The sequence below is a fragment of the Arachis hypogaea genome, chromosome 1 (assembly GCF_003086295.3).
Source record: "Arachis hypogaea cultivar Tifrunner chromosome 1, arahy.Tifrunner.gnm2.J5K5, whole genome shotgun sequence".
Taxonomy (NCBI): domain Eukaryota; kingdom Viridiplantae; phylum Streptophyta; class Magnoliopsida; order Fabales; family Fabaceae; genus Arachis; species Arachis hypogaea.
Window position 1 is genome coordinate 107,678,421 of NC_092036.1, and position 14,418 is coordinate 107,692,838.

A 14,418-nucleotide genomic window follows, 5' to 3' on the forward strand; every position below is an offset into this window, starting at 1 on the left:
ATAAGAGTTTTTTTTTAACATTTTATTTTTTTAAATAGTGATTGGTTGATTTTCATCTTTTATCAAGTCATTAGAATTGCTGATGTAGCATCGTTAGCAAAGAAAAGATGGCTTAAACTCATCTTTTATATATTATAAATAGATATTTTATTGGCTCAAATAAAATACAAATATCGAAGTCAAACTTTTATGGTGGTCAACTTCTTACTTTTGTTTGTATCATAACTGATAGGAGCAGCGTTGACTTTCAATTTCGAAGTTCACTAAACTTTGAACTTGAAGGAAATCTCTTCATTTAAGTTCTCCAATCAATCATAGAAAGAGATCAATCACTTCGTATATGTTATGATAAAGTCACAGGAGGATAGTGAGTGACACACACACGCTGGTAACAAGCTCTTTCAGGTCAGTGTCAGTTATTGATTAAGGTGTTTTCAATCTGTTCTTTTAAGCATTTTATATATCAATCTACTATATATTCTGTACAAGTGTTTCTTAGTTTCATGTAACTAGGAAAAACAAAATGAACTTTGCACAATCATTAACCTCATTCAATTCATCTCATTCGGCATTATTGTCTTGTTTTGTATGATTTAGATCTATACATTTCCAATTTGGTGAGCATAGTCTGGGAAAAATAAACACATCTTCTTGGAATCTTGCATTATCAAGAAATGCATATAGAAATTTCTATTCGAAATCTTCTTGCCCTTGCAAACCTCTTTGTAATCCTAAGTTTATCTGCTTCCTACAACCACAACTTGGATGAGTCTTCAGAAATCTTCACCTACTATGGTCGCGCAGCCGAAATAGGAAAACATTGCAGCTCATACTTATCCTTGGCATCTAAGTTAAGCCCTGATGCCAATAGAGGTATCAAAATCAAGAGAGAACTTTCTTTCAACTATGGAGATTGGGAGCAGGAGGATGGACATGCAACCTTGATGCCATTCAACCAAAGCAACAGGTTTGAACACAGTTTGGCCTTAAAACTAGTCTCTTTCAAAGTGGTGGACGTTAGTTCAGTCCCTCACTTTGAAAATACAGTTAGTCTTGGAGGCATAATGTCCATAGGCATATCTGATGAAGGTTCATATTTCCCAAGTCACAAATATTTTTCTTTCACAAAGAGGCCTGGCTTATCTGTTCTCAAAATTGCATTTGAAGGTGTATACTTACAAAGCAATGAGAATGGGAATGAGCATTTGATGTGTCTCTTGGGAAACACAACTTTACCAGTACCAGTACCAGAACCATTCAACTATGATTGTAATGGTAATCTTCTAGATTACACTCTCATACAAGATGACCAGATTTTACTTGTTCTTCGGTACCCTCAAACGTTCAATTTGACAAGCAGAGTTGTAAGAGGCGAAATGCAAAGCTTGAAGCAAGAAGGAAGCTTGGCATACTTTGATAATGTTCATATTTCTTCCCAGCTGAGGCACTACTCCAGCTATCAATTCAGCTCTGAATTGAAGTCCACATCTTGTGATCTTTATCCATATCAACAAGAACTGACAACACATGGAGCAAAATCATTGGATACTGGCTACGGCTTTTGCAGTTTTCTTGGGCAAGTTATACAGCAACCTTTTGATGTTCTCCAAAACTATAATGATAGACATGTTGCTAGCAAACTAGGCCCTTTCCATCTTGGAAAAGAATTTAGTTCCAATTGGACTCAAGAAAACTTTAGGCTGCTTTTTCAGATTCTTATGTGTGAGGAGGAAGCATCTACCAACGATGTCCAAACTGCAAGAGTTTCTGCAGTTCTAAGAGCATTCCCTGCATCCTCTCCTATATATGCATGGCAAGAAAGAACAGGTCTCTCAGGCCTGACTCTATTCACAGAGGGAACTTGGAATTCTGCAACAAGAAAACTTTGCATGACTGGGTGTGTTAGTTCAGTGTTAGACTCAGAAGAATGCAACTACCAGATATCTTTACACTTTCCAAATGTGTTCTCCATCAAGCAGAGGAGTGTAATGCTAGGTAGCATATATAGCATCAAAAATGAAACAAACACGTCCTTCTTGCCTTTGTTGTTCGATTCATTATGGCGCCCTTCAGAACTAAAGAACCTTGGTCTGTATAACAATCCGCAATATGAACAACAACAACAGCGCCTTATCCCACTAGGTGGAATTGGCTACATGGATCAAAAGAAGCCATTGCGCCCTGTCTTGTATCATGTCTACAATGAGACTATTTACACGTATAACAATCCATACTATAATTACTCAAAGGTTGAGCTAGCTGCAGCAAACAAAAAGAAGAATCAACCCTCCAAATTGTTCACCTTTATCAAGAAATTGTTCCTGAAGTATCCAACTCTGGTGGATGGACAAGATTTGCATGCTTCATTTGATTTCCTCTCCAATAAACTCAATGTCCAGGGGATTTCAATTCATCATCAATCCTTGAGCAACCAGAACTCAAGGGTCCTCATACGGATGGAAGTGCTTTCACTTGAGATTTCATATCAACATGAAACAACAGAACCAGAAGAGAAGAATCTCTTTAATATATCATTGCATATGACTTTCTCTGAAAGATATTTTGATGAAAATGCAGTTACTTTCCCTTACTTCTTGGAAGGTATTTATGATTCCTTAGCAGGTGATATGTATCTGATTGGTTGCAGAAAAGTTTCATCAAATGATAAAAGCAGTGTTGAGCATGGCCTAGATTGTTTGGTGGAAGTTAAGGTTCAGTATCCTTCTGAATCAACAAGATGGCTGAAGTTTCCCTCAGTTGAAATGACCATCACTAGCCAAAGGAGCAAAGAAGACGCGCTGCATTTCGAGCCTATCACTTTCAAAACTTCAATTCCATACGACAAGAGTGAACAAAACTATGCCTTCAGGAAAATCTTTGAATGTGCTCTAAGGCTTCTCATTTCCCTTGCAGCAGTAGCCATAATTTGGAGCCAACTTCGGTACATGAATACAAATGAAGGCTGCATTCCTTATATGTCTCTTGGGACCCTTTCCCTGCTGATGTTTGGTTATGGTGCAGAGTTGATAAGGACCAGTGAGCTCCTCTTTGGATCAAATGAATATTCTTTTAGAAATTTGCCTTATGGGTTCAATGGGTATCAACAAGCCTTGTTGGAAGCATTGCAAACCTCAACAAGGTTTCTAGTGTTGGTTTCTTTCCTTCTCACTATAAAGCAGTATCAAAAGGTGTCAGAAGTTAAGAACAAACCTATTGCCTATTATCTTTTACCTGCAATGTTAATGATTAATCCGAGGATTCTGGCCTCGAAGATGCAGGATTTCTTCTTGATGCCTCAAGTCATTGAGAACAAAGCTTGGAGATGTCAAGTGAAGTCTTTGAGGAAAACATACTATTTTGGACTCACATTGCTGAGACTTGTTATACATTTCTATGACTACATCAGAGATCCTTTGGTGGATCCATTTGTTAGTGATGGTGGTGATTCATTCATCAACAACCAAGTGGGATCAGATTTCTTTTCCATTTTTGATATCATGATTCCCATCATTATGGTTTTATTTGCATGTGTGATCAGCATTCAACAAAGCTGGAATTATCTCAAGCCAAAAAGTCCTTGAAGTCTTTTTTTTCTGAAAGTATTTCTTCCTTGTTTCCTTTGTGTTCGTCAATTCACAATGTTTGCCTTGTTTTCTTGATTTTGTATCAATATGTGTGCTATGAATATTAACACGCATATGCTTGTAAGTTTTATGCTATGTCTTTGTAATTTGAAGGTCGATCTTATATTTTTAAGGCTTAAAAATTAAAATGAGCTGAAGATAAAAATTATAACGACAACTAAGCAATTGTAAATTTCCATGGTTACCTACCTGCCTTATTTGAACATTATATTATATAATCCATGTTATTGCACGTCTTAATGTTCAGTATTCTTATCATTTACCAGAAAAAAAAATAGTAGAAAACAAAAATGCAATTGTCAACTCAAATCAAAGTCAAAGCTAGCTAGTTAGTTAGCCACTCAATTCAATAGTTAAATCTCAACAGACAAATATAACAGCAAAACTATTCTGGTTAACTCCTTAGAGCCTTGCCATGGAAATTTGAAAGTTCGCTACTCTTGAACTTGAAGGAGAACTCTTCATTTAAATTCTTCCACTTTAGAGAAAGAGATCAATCACTTCATATAGAGGACAAAGTCAGAAAAGAACAGTGACATACACTCGCTCATAACAAACTCTTATGAGGTCAGAAAGTGTTCTTTTAACCATTTTGCATATCATTTTAAGTGAATCACTTCTATAAGTGCTTCTTAGTTTTCATATAACAAGAAAAGATGACCAATGCATAATCATCAACCTGATTCAATTTCTCTCTCTTTTTGCATGTATGTTGAAATATGTCCCCTTACCATTTATATATCAATCTACCATTTATAATGACTAAATGCATGAGCATTAAGCTTGGTTCAGTATTCTCTCAGTTTGACTTATTGGCTTGATTTTACTTTTGTGTCGTTTAGGACTATTAAATTTCCAATTTGGTGAGTCTGGGAAGTAGAAAAGATAAAAATCACCCTCCTGGAAATACTGCATTTTCACGAAATGAAAATCAAATTTTCGATTTGAAATCTTGCTGCCTTCACACACCTCTTTGTGATCCTAAGTTTATCTGCTTCCTACAACCACAACTTGGATGGCTCTTCAAAAATCTTCACTAACTATAACCGTGCTGCTGAAATAGAAAAGCATTGCAGTTCACACCTACCTCTGGCGTCTAAGTTAAGTCCTGATGACAATAGAGGCATCAGAATCAAGAGTGAACTTTCATTCACCAATGGAGATTGGGAGCAGGAGGATGGCCATGCAACCTTGATGTCGTTTGAGGGACACGGTTTTCCCACAAAACTGGTCACTTTCAAAGTGATGGACATTAGTTCAGTCCCTCACTTTGAAAACACAGTTTGTCTTGGAGGGATAATGTCCATAGGCATATCTTCTGAAGGTCCAATTCTTCCAACTAGTTCATCTCCTCCTTTCACAATTAGGCCTGGTTTATCTTTTCCACAATTTCCTTTGAAGGTGTATACTTACAAACCAATGATCATGAGAATGGGAAAGAGCATTTGTTGTGTCTCTTGGGAAACACAACTTTACCTATATCAAAACCATTCATTGATGATTGGAATGACTATTATCTAGAATATAGTCTATTAGAAGATGATCATATTCTACTTGTTCTTCAATACCCTCAATCCTCCAGCTTGAAGAGAAGAGCCATAAGAGGCGAAATGCAAAGCTTAAACCAAGAAGGAAGCTTGGCATACTTTGATAATGTTCATATTTCTTCTCAGTTAAATGGTTATGCTAATGTGACGTATCAATTCAGCTCTGAATTAAAGTATAGATCTTGTGATCTTCATCCATATAAACAAGACAGCAGATGGATCAAAACCATTCAAAAGTAGCTTTCATTTTTGCAGTTTTCTCCACGACGTTTCACACCTTTTGATATTCTCCAAAATCATAAAGATAAGCATGATGCTAGCAAACTAGGCCCTTTCCAACTAGGGAAAGAATCTGATTCTGCTTGGAATGATGGAAACTATAGGATGGTCTTTCAGAACCTTATCTGTGATGAGCAAACAAATGACAATAATATTGAAAGTGCAAAAGTTTCTGCAGTTCTAAGAGCATTTCCAACCATGGATGAATTTACAGAATGAGCAAGAACCGGCCTCTCAGGCATGCCTTTATCTGTAGAGAGAAGATGGGAGTCCTCAACAAATAAACTTTGCATGATTGGGTGTGTTGGTGTGGTTGATTCAGTGTCGGAGGTATGCAATTCTCTGATATCTTTACACTTTCCAAATGTGTTCACCATAAAGCAGAGGAGTCTCATGTTAGGTAGCATATCTAGTATCTCAAATGAAACAAACATGTTCTTCTTGCCTTTGTTTTTGGATGCACAATGGAGCCCCATGGATCTCAAGACCCAGATGAGTTTATATGACATTCCATACTATAAGTACTCAAAGGTTGAGCTGGCTGCAGCAATAAAAAAGAAGAATCAACCTTCAAAATTGTTAAGCCTCAGCAAGAAATCACTCAAGTTAAATGAACTCCACAAAAGACTCGATGTCTATATGGACGCAATTCGTCATGAATCCTCAAACAACCATAACACAAAGGTCTTCATGGAGATGGATGTGCTTTCACCTGGAGCTTCATATTCATACCAACATGAAGAAACAACAGAACTTGTTAACATATCATTGCAGCTCACTTTATAGGATGCTTATTTTGACAAAATTGCAGGTCCTTACCCTTGTTTCTTGGAAGGTGTATATGATGCCTTAGCAGGTGATATGCATCTAATTGGTTGGTGGAAGTTAAGGTCCAGTATCCATCTGAATTATCAAAGAATCCTCAGTTGAAATCACAATCACCAGCCAAAGAAGCCAAGAAGACAAGTTGCATTTCAAGCCTTTCACCCTCAAACTCTAATTAATCCAAACAAGGAGGGTGGAGGGTGGTGATTTATCTCTATGATTATGATTACATCAGAGATCATGCTTTAGGCTCAGATTATGTTGATTTATCTCTATGATGATTCTACTTGCTTCTCTTCTCTACATTCAACAAAGATTGAATTATCTCAACGATTTGATTATAATGTGCGTGGCAAGTTCCTTATTTCTTTGTCCATGTAACCTTGTACATGCTATGTATATAGTATGTTACTTTATGTTTAGGTGTCGGATGGTAACATTTATTTCCTCTCTGAAAACGTACAATCTTATGTCTAATCAGTTTCAATAGAAAACAAGGAACATTGATCTTATGATATTGTGTGGTCATGGAGCTTGAGCTTATTATGATAGAGGGCTTTAATATGAGGATCATATTTTGGACCTGCATGGTTTATGTGGCCTATTTGCATGGTCTTTGAATAATTGAGGACAGCAATAATGCTGTTGCATTTTTCCATGTTTTCAAGGATGGCATGACCATACCTTGAAGTAATTTTATTATTGGTTCATGTAGCAACTAGTTGACATCATAGGAAATTCTTTGGGAGTGTGGTAGCTTAGCATTTTAATGAAGAAACTTCGGTATGCCATTTGTTTTTGTTGCTTTTATTCATTTGGTACATTAATTTGGTTGGAAGGAAAGAAATAGAAAGGAAAGAAATTAAGTGGATTTTTATTTTTATTAGATGTGTTTGGATGAAAGAAAAATAAGAAAAAAAATGTTATAAAAAAATAATTTTACTCTTGTAATATAAAATATATTTAAAAAAATGAAGGAGTAATATTGGAAGTGACAAGAGAAAATAAGTTTTTTCTCCCTTTTCTTTTCTTTTCAATTTCTCTTCACAACCAAATAATAGAAAATAATCATTTTTCTTCCTCTTTTCTTTCCTCTCTTTTCTTTCCTTCTATTTTCTCTTCAAACAAACATAGCATAAGAGAAACTTTAGAGTAACAATTGAGTTGCCTACAAATTCAAAGCATCAATCACTAATACAATTATTAGGTTAAACTGTCTACATTATATTCTTTGAATGTGATCCTTATTCGAACCTTACGATTAATGTAGGATGTTTATGCACCAAGAGTATCCCTTCATTTGGTATGTGATGCAATAATTAGCATCACCACCACAAATTTATGCTGTGCCTATAAGGTTTCTGCCATGTCCTAATCTTCCTAATTGAATAATTAAGCTAATCACCCCTTGTCTTGTTTTATTAGTATTATACTTTAGAAAACAACAAATTAAAGGGTTTGGAATTTGTTGAGTGAGTGAGGGCCAGGGGCAAGGGCAAGGGCAGGTCCACCAATAATTTGAGCAATATATTAGGTTGTTTCATGTGCAAGCAAAAAGACCACAGCCTGGCAATCATGCTGTTACGAATTTATTTTTACTTTTAATAATTAGAAACATATGTTGGGACTAAAATAAAAGCCATCTATCTAAGTCGCAAAAGCAATCTGTGATATAATGATTGCCATCGTTACTTAATTTGGAGAAACACTGGATAACTAATTCATATATTCCAGCTATCTAATATATTGCTCTGGTGGTTAAGATGTTACGATAAACATAACACATTCATATATATCGTGTTTTTGTGATAAATAATCATGATTGAAATGACTAGAGAAAGATATAGCTAGCTAAGCTAGTAGTACTACATACTTTCTAAGGGGTTCTTTTATTTTATTTTATTATTATTTTATTTTCTTTTTATCCTTTTGTTCTTCTAGAAGTGAATTAGATTTACTTTATGTACTAATATGGCCTTTCCAAGTTCAATAGGAAAGACAACATGCATAAACCATTATTATTCTATGTGTGTATATAACTACATATGTAAATGTTATATGTGTTGATCAAATTACATGAACTTGGACGGCAAGGAAGGTAACCACCTCTTTCTTGGTAGTTGATGATGATGATGCCCCCTCAAATGGCGATGAATGTGGAATCATGGCATTGCCCTTTTGCGTCACCATTACTCCTCACCCATCATATATAGTTATTAGCCTTTATTGCATAATTATTACATTTTAGTTTTCCATTTTTCTTTTTTTGTTGATCAAAGTTGTATGCACCAACCTTCAATTCCTTTAATATCTTATATCTTACAATAATAAAACTATAAAAAAATAAAATAAGGGAAATGATCATCATTAGGTCATCTCACTTTAGAGAGTAAAATAAGGATTTTCACCTTTAGTTTGATATAAAAAAATTAATTAGAAGGGTGTGTAATCCTCCTTTTTAATTAACTTTATTGATTCAATAATGATAAGGATAAAAGCTTTTTTAGTACGTCAAATTAAATTTCTAGTAAACTTCTCAGTTTACCAAAATTTAAGTAGTACTACCTAACCAATAAAACTAATAATCAACCAAATTTTTATTGGAGTCACATATGAGTTTAGATTTAGGCTTAATTTACTAAAATTTTTACTTTTTTAAAAATGGCTTATAAAATTTAATTTTTAAAAATTAATTTTTTTAAAATTATAGCATATGTATTTAGTAAATTAAATTAAAAATAATTTTTAATAAATATAAATAATAAATACATTTCATAAAATAGTTTTTAAAATTTAAAAATATTATAATAAATATTAATATAAGAATTAAATTTAAATATTAATTAATGTACGAGATTATATTAGATTTTTTTAATTTTGATAAGCATAAGTCAATTTTAAAAAGTTTTCTTTTAGGTGATTTTAAAAGCACTTCTAACTTTTAAAAACTGAAAGCATAAGTATATGAGTTCTTTAATTTACCAAACGCAAAACGAAACACACAAACAACTCTTCAAAAATTTTTACCAAATCACACTTTAATTTATTCTGTTTTGAGAGTAAATGACCATTTGTACCCACGAAAGATACAAATGCTGACAAATGTAACCATAGAAGAAGGAAACTCACCTGGTAACTACGGAAGATGACCTCCGTGTGCCAGAAATACCCTGACCTTAGTTACGCACTTGGTCCGTTAATATCCGAACCTACGTGGCAACAAAACCACTCCAAACCTATCTACGTGTAATCCAATGTATACCTCTACAAAAACTGAAACCCTAGCATGCCTTTCTTGTTCCTTTCTTCTCCAATGTTTACTCTAACCCAGAAATTGAAACCATTTCATTTTCGTTTCTTCCTCAAACACGAACACTGACAAAGAAAAACCCTCTAACCCCTGGCCATGTCTCTGCGCAGATATAACTCTGCTATAAGTAATGTAAGTTGCAGCAATACTTCGAGTTCGAGGAAGAAGAAGGAAAAGAAGCTTGAAGGAAGATGCTTCTGTGGACTAGAGGTTGCGTTAATGGAATATGGCACGGTAACAAACCCAAATAGATGGTTCATCCGATGTCCTCTCTGGAAGGTAATGGCTTAGCATCTTTCTTTTTTCTTTTTTCTTTTTTCTTTTTTGTGAAGGTTCTATTTTTTTTTATTTTCGTTGACAGTTGGATGGGCATGGGTATTTTAATTTTTCAGACAAAAGACTGCAAATACTTTATGTGGTGGATGAGATCGAAGAAGATTGGGAAGGTCTTGCAAGATCATTAGCTAAAAAAAATATAGAGCATTCTTATGCAATATGTGAAGATGGGTTGACAATCACTGCAGTTAAAAGGGAGAATCAAGAAAGCTTCTCCATGATTGCAAGAAAAATGAAAAAACTCAGGGCAAAGTTAGAACAAGTAGAGTGTTCCTTGTAACTATAGCATTGGTGGCTGTGTTTTGTTTAACTTGTAATTTGTATTTAGTGATAAAAATATAGGATTAATGTAATCTGGAGATTGTTGTTTATGAGCATTGTTTGTTGTTAAGAATGACAAACTAGTTTGAACCAATTCAGTTTGTTATATTTGATAGGAGTAGTCATGAATGATTAATTAGATGGCATAGATAATCATGTGTATTTGCTTTATTTGACTAAACAGGTCTTGCAAGATTAATGAGATGCTGTCTAAAATATGCATTTGTCATGTATTAATTTGCAACACAAATTTATAATTATATAACACTATCTTTAAAGGTTAAAACAAACTTCAATTTGTGATACATTGTGGATTCATAGAGAAACACAAGAGTGTAGTATTTGTTAAAGAATACCTCATATTACCAAAATAAAATTAAAGAGCCTAGAGACTGTGCTCAGAACATCATAACAACAGAATGAAACAGAAGAGTCTGTCATCTCTCTTGATTACATGAAACATACCAAAAAACAAGCCTAAAAGTCTAATTTAGATTAAAACAAGGTTGAAGTAATACAGTAAAATAAGTAGTTTTCATAAACTAAACAACTATGATTTTGGAGTTGAGTTGCTGCTCCCGCTTGAGTTGCTGCTACCGCTTGAAACAACTATGTGTATTTAACCTTACTATTAAATCTCTCACAATTATTATTTGTGTAGTTGTCCACCTTTGGATATTCACTGAAATGAGCCCTACTCCATTGCTTGGGTTTGATCTTGTCTAGGTATTTTCAAGCTCGAACGTTGATTTTCTTAAGTCTTTTCATGGTAGCATCAAAATCTTGGATAGTAGTCACCTTGGTACATGCCCACGTACACATTTTCATTTGTAAGTCATTCCACTTTTTTTCTATAATTTTGCCATATATAAATGGCACAAAATCTGTGGTTGACTCCTGGATACATCTCTGCTAGGGTAGGTATTAATCCCTAACAACACAAGCATGTATAACAATTAAACCACAGATATTAACTAAATAACAACACAGATGATTAATACATATCCAAGTAATTCAAGAACGATACAACTCAACTCAATATTATGTTACACATAATTAAATAAATAATTTTAACATATCATTTTATCTCATTTTTTTATGAGTTTTCAAGAGTGCGTACTCCGGTGTACTCCCATGTACTCTTCAGATGGAGACAATAATTTAAATTTATACAATCATATTTAATATTTTTGCTTGCTTTTTAACTGATAGAACAATATGTAGAACTTGTAAGAGGTTGAATAACAACACAGATGAATAATATAGGATTCAAACACAAAAATTCATTAATCGCTAACAGGTTTTCCAACTCAAAATAATCACTAACAATTAACTCATCATTGATTACTAACAGAATATATGAATAATATTTTAACTTATTAAAATTCTTAAATGTATTAGGTACCTTTTGCATATCAGTAATGGATGTATATCCAATGTCCCTTAGCAAATCATTTATGAAAAATCCATTGAGAGTATCCACAATAACCCTTTCAATCTCTGTTACTTCCCCACTAACATACCCAAACTTCTCACATGGACCTCGCTCAAATCTCCCCCTATGATTAATACAGAGTAATCCTGCAACCAATATAGTATAAATGTAAGGTACCATCCCATGTAATTACAGACAACAACATAGCAATTGAAAATCTAACCCTAACTCAAAAATTCTGAAAACATTCTAAGATAAAAAACTGGTATGACATACCTCTGTTCTCTATGGAGTAGTAACGATGGTGGGCTATGGATAGTGGACAACGAGATGCATACAACAATGGTGGGCTACGGATAGTGTGGACGGCGAGATGCAGACAATGCTGGCTTGCGGGTAGTGAAGCAACGACTTGATTAAACTGGAAAAATGTCTCTGTTGTGGAATGGAGGTGCTCTGGTCTTCTTCTTCGATTTGGAATGGCAGTGGTGACAACAATGGAGCTTTGCTAGGGCACAGAGAGGGTGTAAGGGTTTTTTTTTCTATTTCTTAATAAAAAAATGGGTTACACATAGATAGGTTTGGAGTGATTTTGTTGCTACGTAGGTTCGGATATTAACGGACCAAGTGCGTAACCAAGGTCAGGATATTTCTGGCATACGGAGGTCATCTTCCGTGATTACAAGATGAGTTTCCTTATTCTATGGTTACATTTGTTAGCGTTTATGTCTTTAGTGGGTACAAATGGTCATTTACTCTCTGTTTTGAAACCCAAATTCCCAATAGGCGCGTGTGTAACATCTATAACTTAAGAAATGATAAATATACATTATCCTCAAATTTATGCCCTCTCATGCCCACTATCGCATTCGTGGTTACTGCCTACACTAACACGTGGGAGTCATCATCATCAACGTCGTTATTGTCACCCATTCTTGCGTCTTCAGATCCCTCCTCATCTTCTTCATCCGAGTCACTACGTGTGTTTTTTTCGCGCATTTGCCAAGCCTGTTTGTTCGAGCGTGTATCAGCCTTCTCATGTGTGTAGCGGAAGCCAATGTCAGGGCAACTATCCCTGAAATCTGTAGACAATCGCGCAAGAGACTTGCCAGCTAGGACCACGAGCATATAGTGACATACGACTAGATTCTACTTGACTCCAAACAAAACCTGTATGTGATTCCTCGTTATTCTGTGGTTGCTGAGCGTTGCTTGTCATTGGTGTGGTCAGATTCTAAAATAGAAACTAAAACTGGGTTGGCCCCAACTCCAACAACCGTGCTATTGAGAAACTTTCAACGTACCCTTCTTGTTGTTGCTACGAATGAGGTGGTCGAGGTGGATCCTGTGGTAGATGAGTTAGGGGAGGAGGGCTTGTACTATAGTGGATAGTAGGGTCGGTAGAGAATAGTGTGATAGATAACATGGTCGTGGAGGTGGATAGTGCGATAGGTACTACAGTGGATAGTATGGGGGTGGTGGGGGCGGATAGTACAGCTATGGTGGTGGTGGTTGTCGTTATAGAGTTAGAATTTAGGATTTTTAAAACTAAAAAAAATATATAATAAAAAATATTTTAGTCATTTTCTATAATAAGGTTATTGTAATCATTTTTTATAAAAAAAGTATTAATTTAAATTGGTTTAAGGTTTCGTTTACTAATTTTTTGACCAAATCAATTTGTCTGATATAATTTTAACAAAAATAATATAGTTTAATTAATTATATGTATTAAATTTTAGTTAATAACAAACGTCTTTTAAAAAAAGACGTTTTAAACATTTTTATCAAAATATCTCCCAAATTACAAACATTGTATTCATAATTAAGATTACTTTATAAATATATATTCAGAATAAGTTATATAAATATTATTTAATAATATATGTACCGTAAGTTATATATATCTCATTAATGTTAATATTAATTATATATATTATTAATATTAATCTTATTATCATACTATTTTTATTAATAATATAATACTATATTCATAAATATGTAACAAATTTTAATTTAACGACATATTTAGCATAATGTTAACATAAATATATTTTATTAATTAACATGAATATATAAAATATTTAACATTAATAAATATTATAACTTTTGTATACGGTAATAATTGAATTACTGATTTAGCATATATTTTAATATTCATTATTAATTTATTAAGAAAAGCATTACTTATAACATTCTTATAATCAAGCTTTAAGTCACAGTGTATTCAACATATAGAATTTTAGAAATATTGAACATCTTAATTTTTTAGCAGAAATAACATGATAATCACAACCTAATTTATTAATATTTAATCATTTTTTGCTCATTAAAACATAGTACTTTCAATATTTTTGTAGCAACAAAAGTCAACATTTTTAAATCAACATGTTCACAATTATTTTCTGTCAAGTAACATTTTTACCAAAACAACACAATAAATCATATTTTATGAAGCATTTTCTGAGGAATAGAGTTAACAACACTTCATAAGAATAACATATTTAAAAAAAATGTCAGAGTATAACCAAAATCAGAACATGATAATGCAGAAATTAGAGCAAATAAATCATAAACTATGAAAACAAAACATGAAGCGCGCACACAGGGGTAATCATTAATCATTCAGATTCAGATTTCAGCCCTTGTTTTTTTTTTTTTCAATTTCAACTTTCCTTCCCCTTTTATCATCAATGGGGGAACCTGCAAAACAAATGAGAA

General features: G+C 33.8%; 1 protein-coding gene and 1 long non-coding RNA gene across 2 annotated transcripts; one reads left to right on the forward strand and one right to left on the reverse strand.

Moving 5' to 3' along the window:
* The first annotated feature begins 249 nt into the window (after positions 1 to 249).
* On the forward strand, positions 250 to 3,876 carry LOC112708245 (uncharacterized). The gene is made up of 2 exons (XM_025760426.3): positions 250 to 405; positions 598 to 3,876. The coding sequence occupies exon 2, from the start codon at positions 675 to 677 to the stop codon at positions 3,579 to 3,581; it is 2,907 nt and encodes a 968-aa protein (XP_025616211.1). The 5' UTR covers positions 250 to 405; positions 598 to 674; the 3' UTR covers positions 3,582 to 3,876.
* A 6,658-nt stretch (positions 3,877 to 10,534) lies between these two features.
* On the reverse strand, positions 10,535 to 13,087 carry LOC112781901 (uncharacterized). Its single transcript, XR_003192700.3, has 3 exons — positions 11,974 to 13,087; positions 11,668 to 11,843; positions 10,535 to 11,193 (listed from the first exon to the last, which is right to left on the reverse strand). It is a non-coding gene; the product is annotated as an uncharacterized lncRNA (long non-coding RNA).
* Positions 13,088 to 14,418: the final 1,331 nt, after the last annotated feature.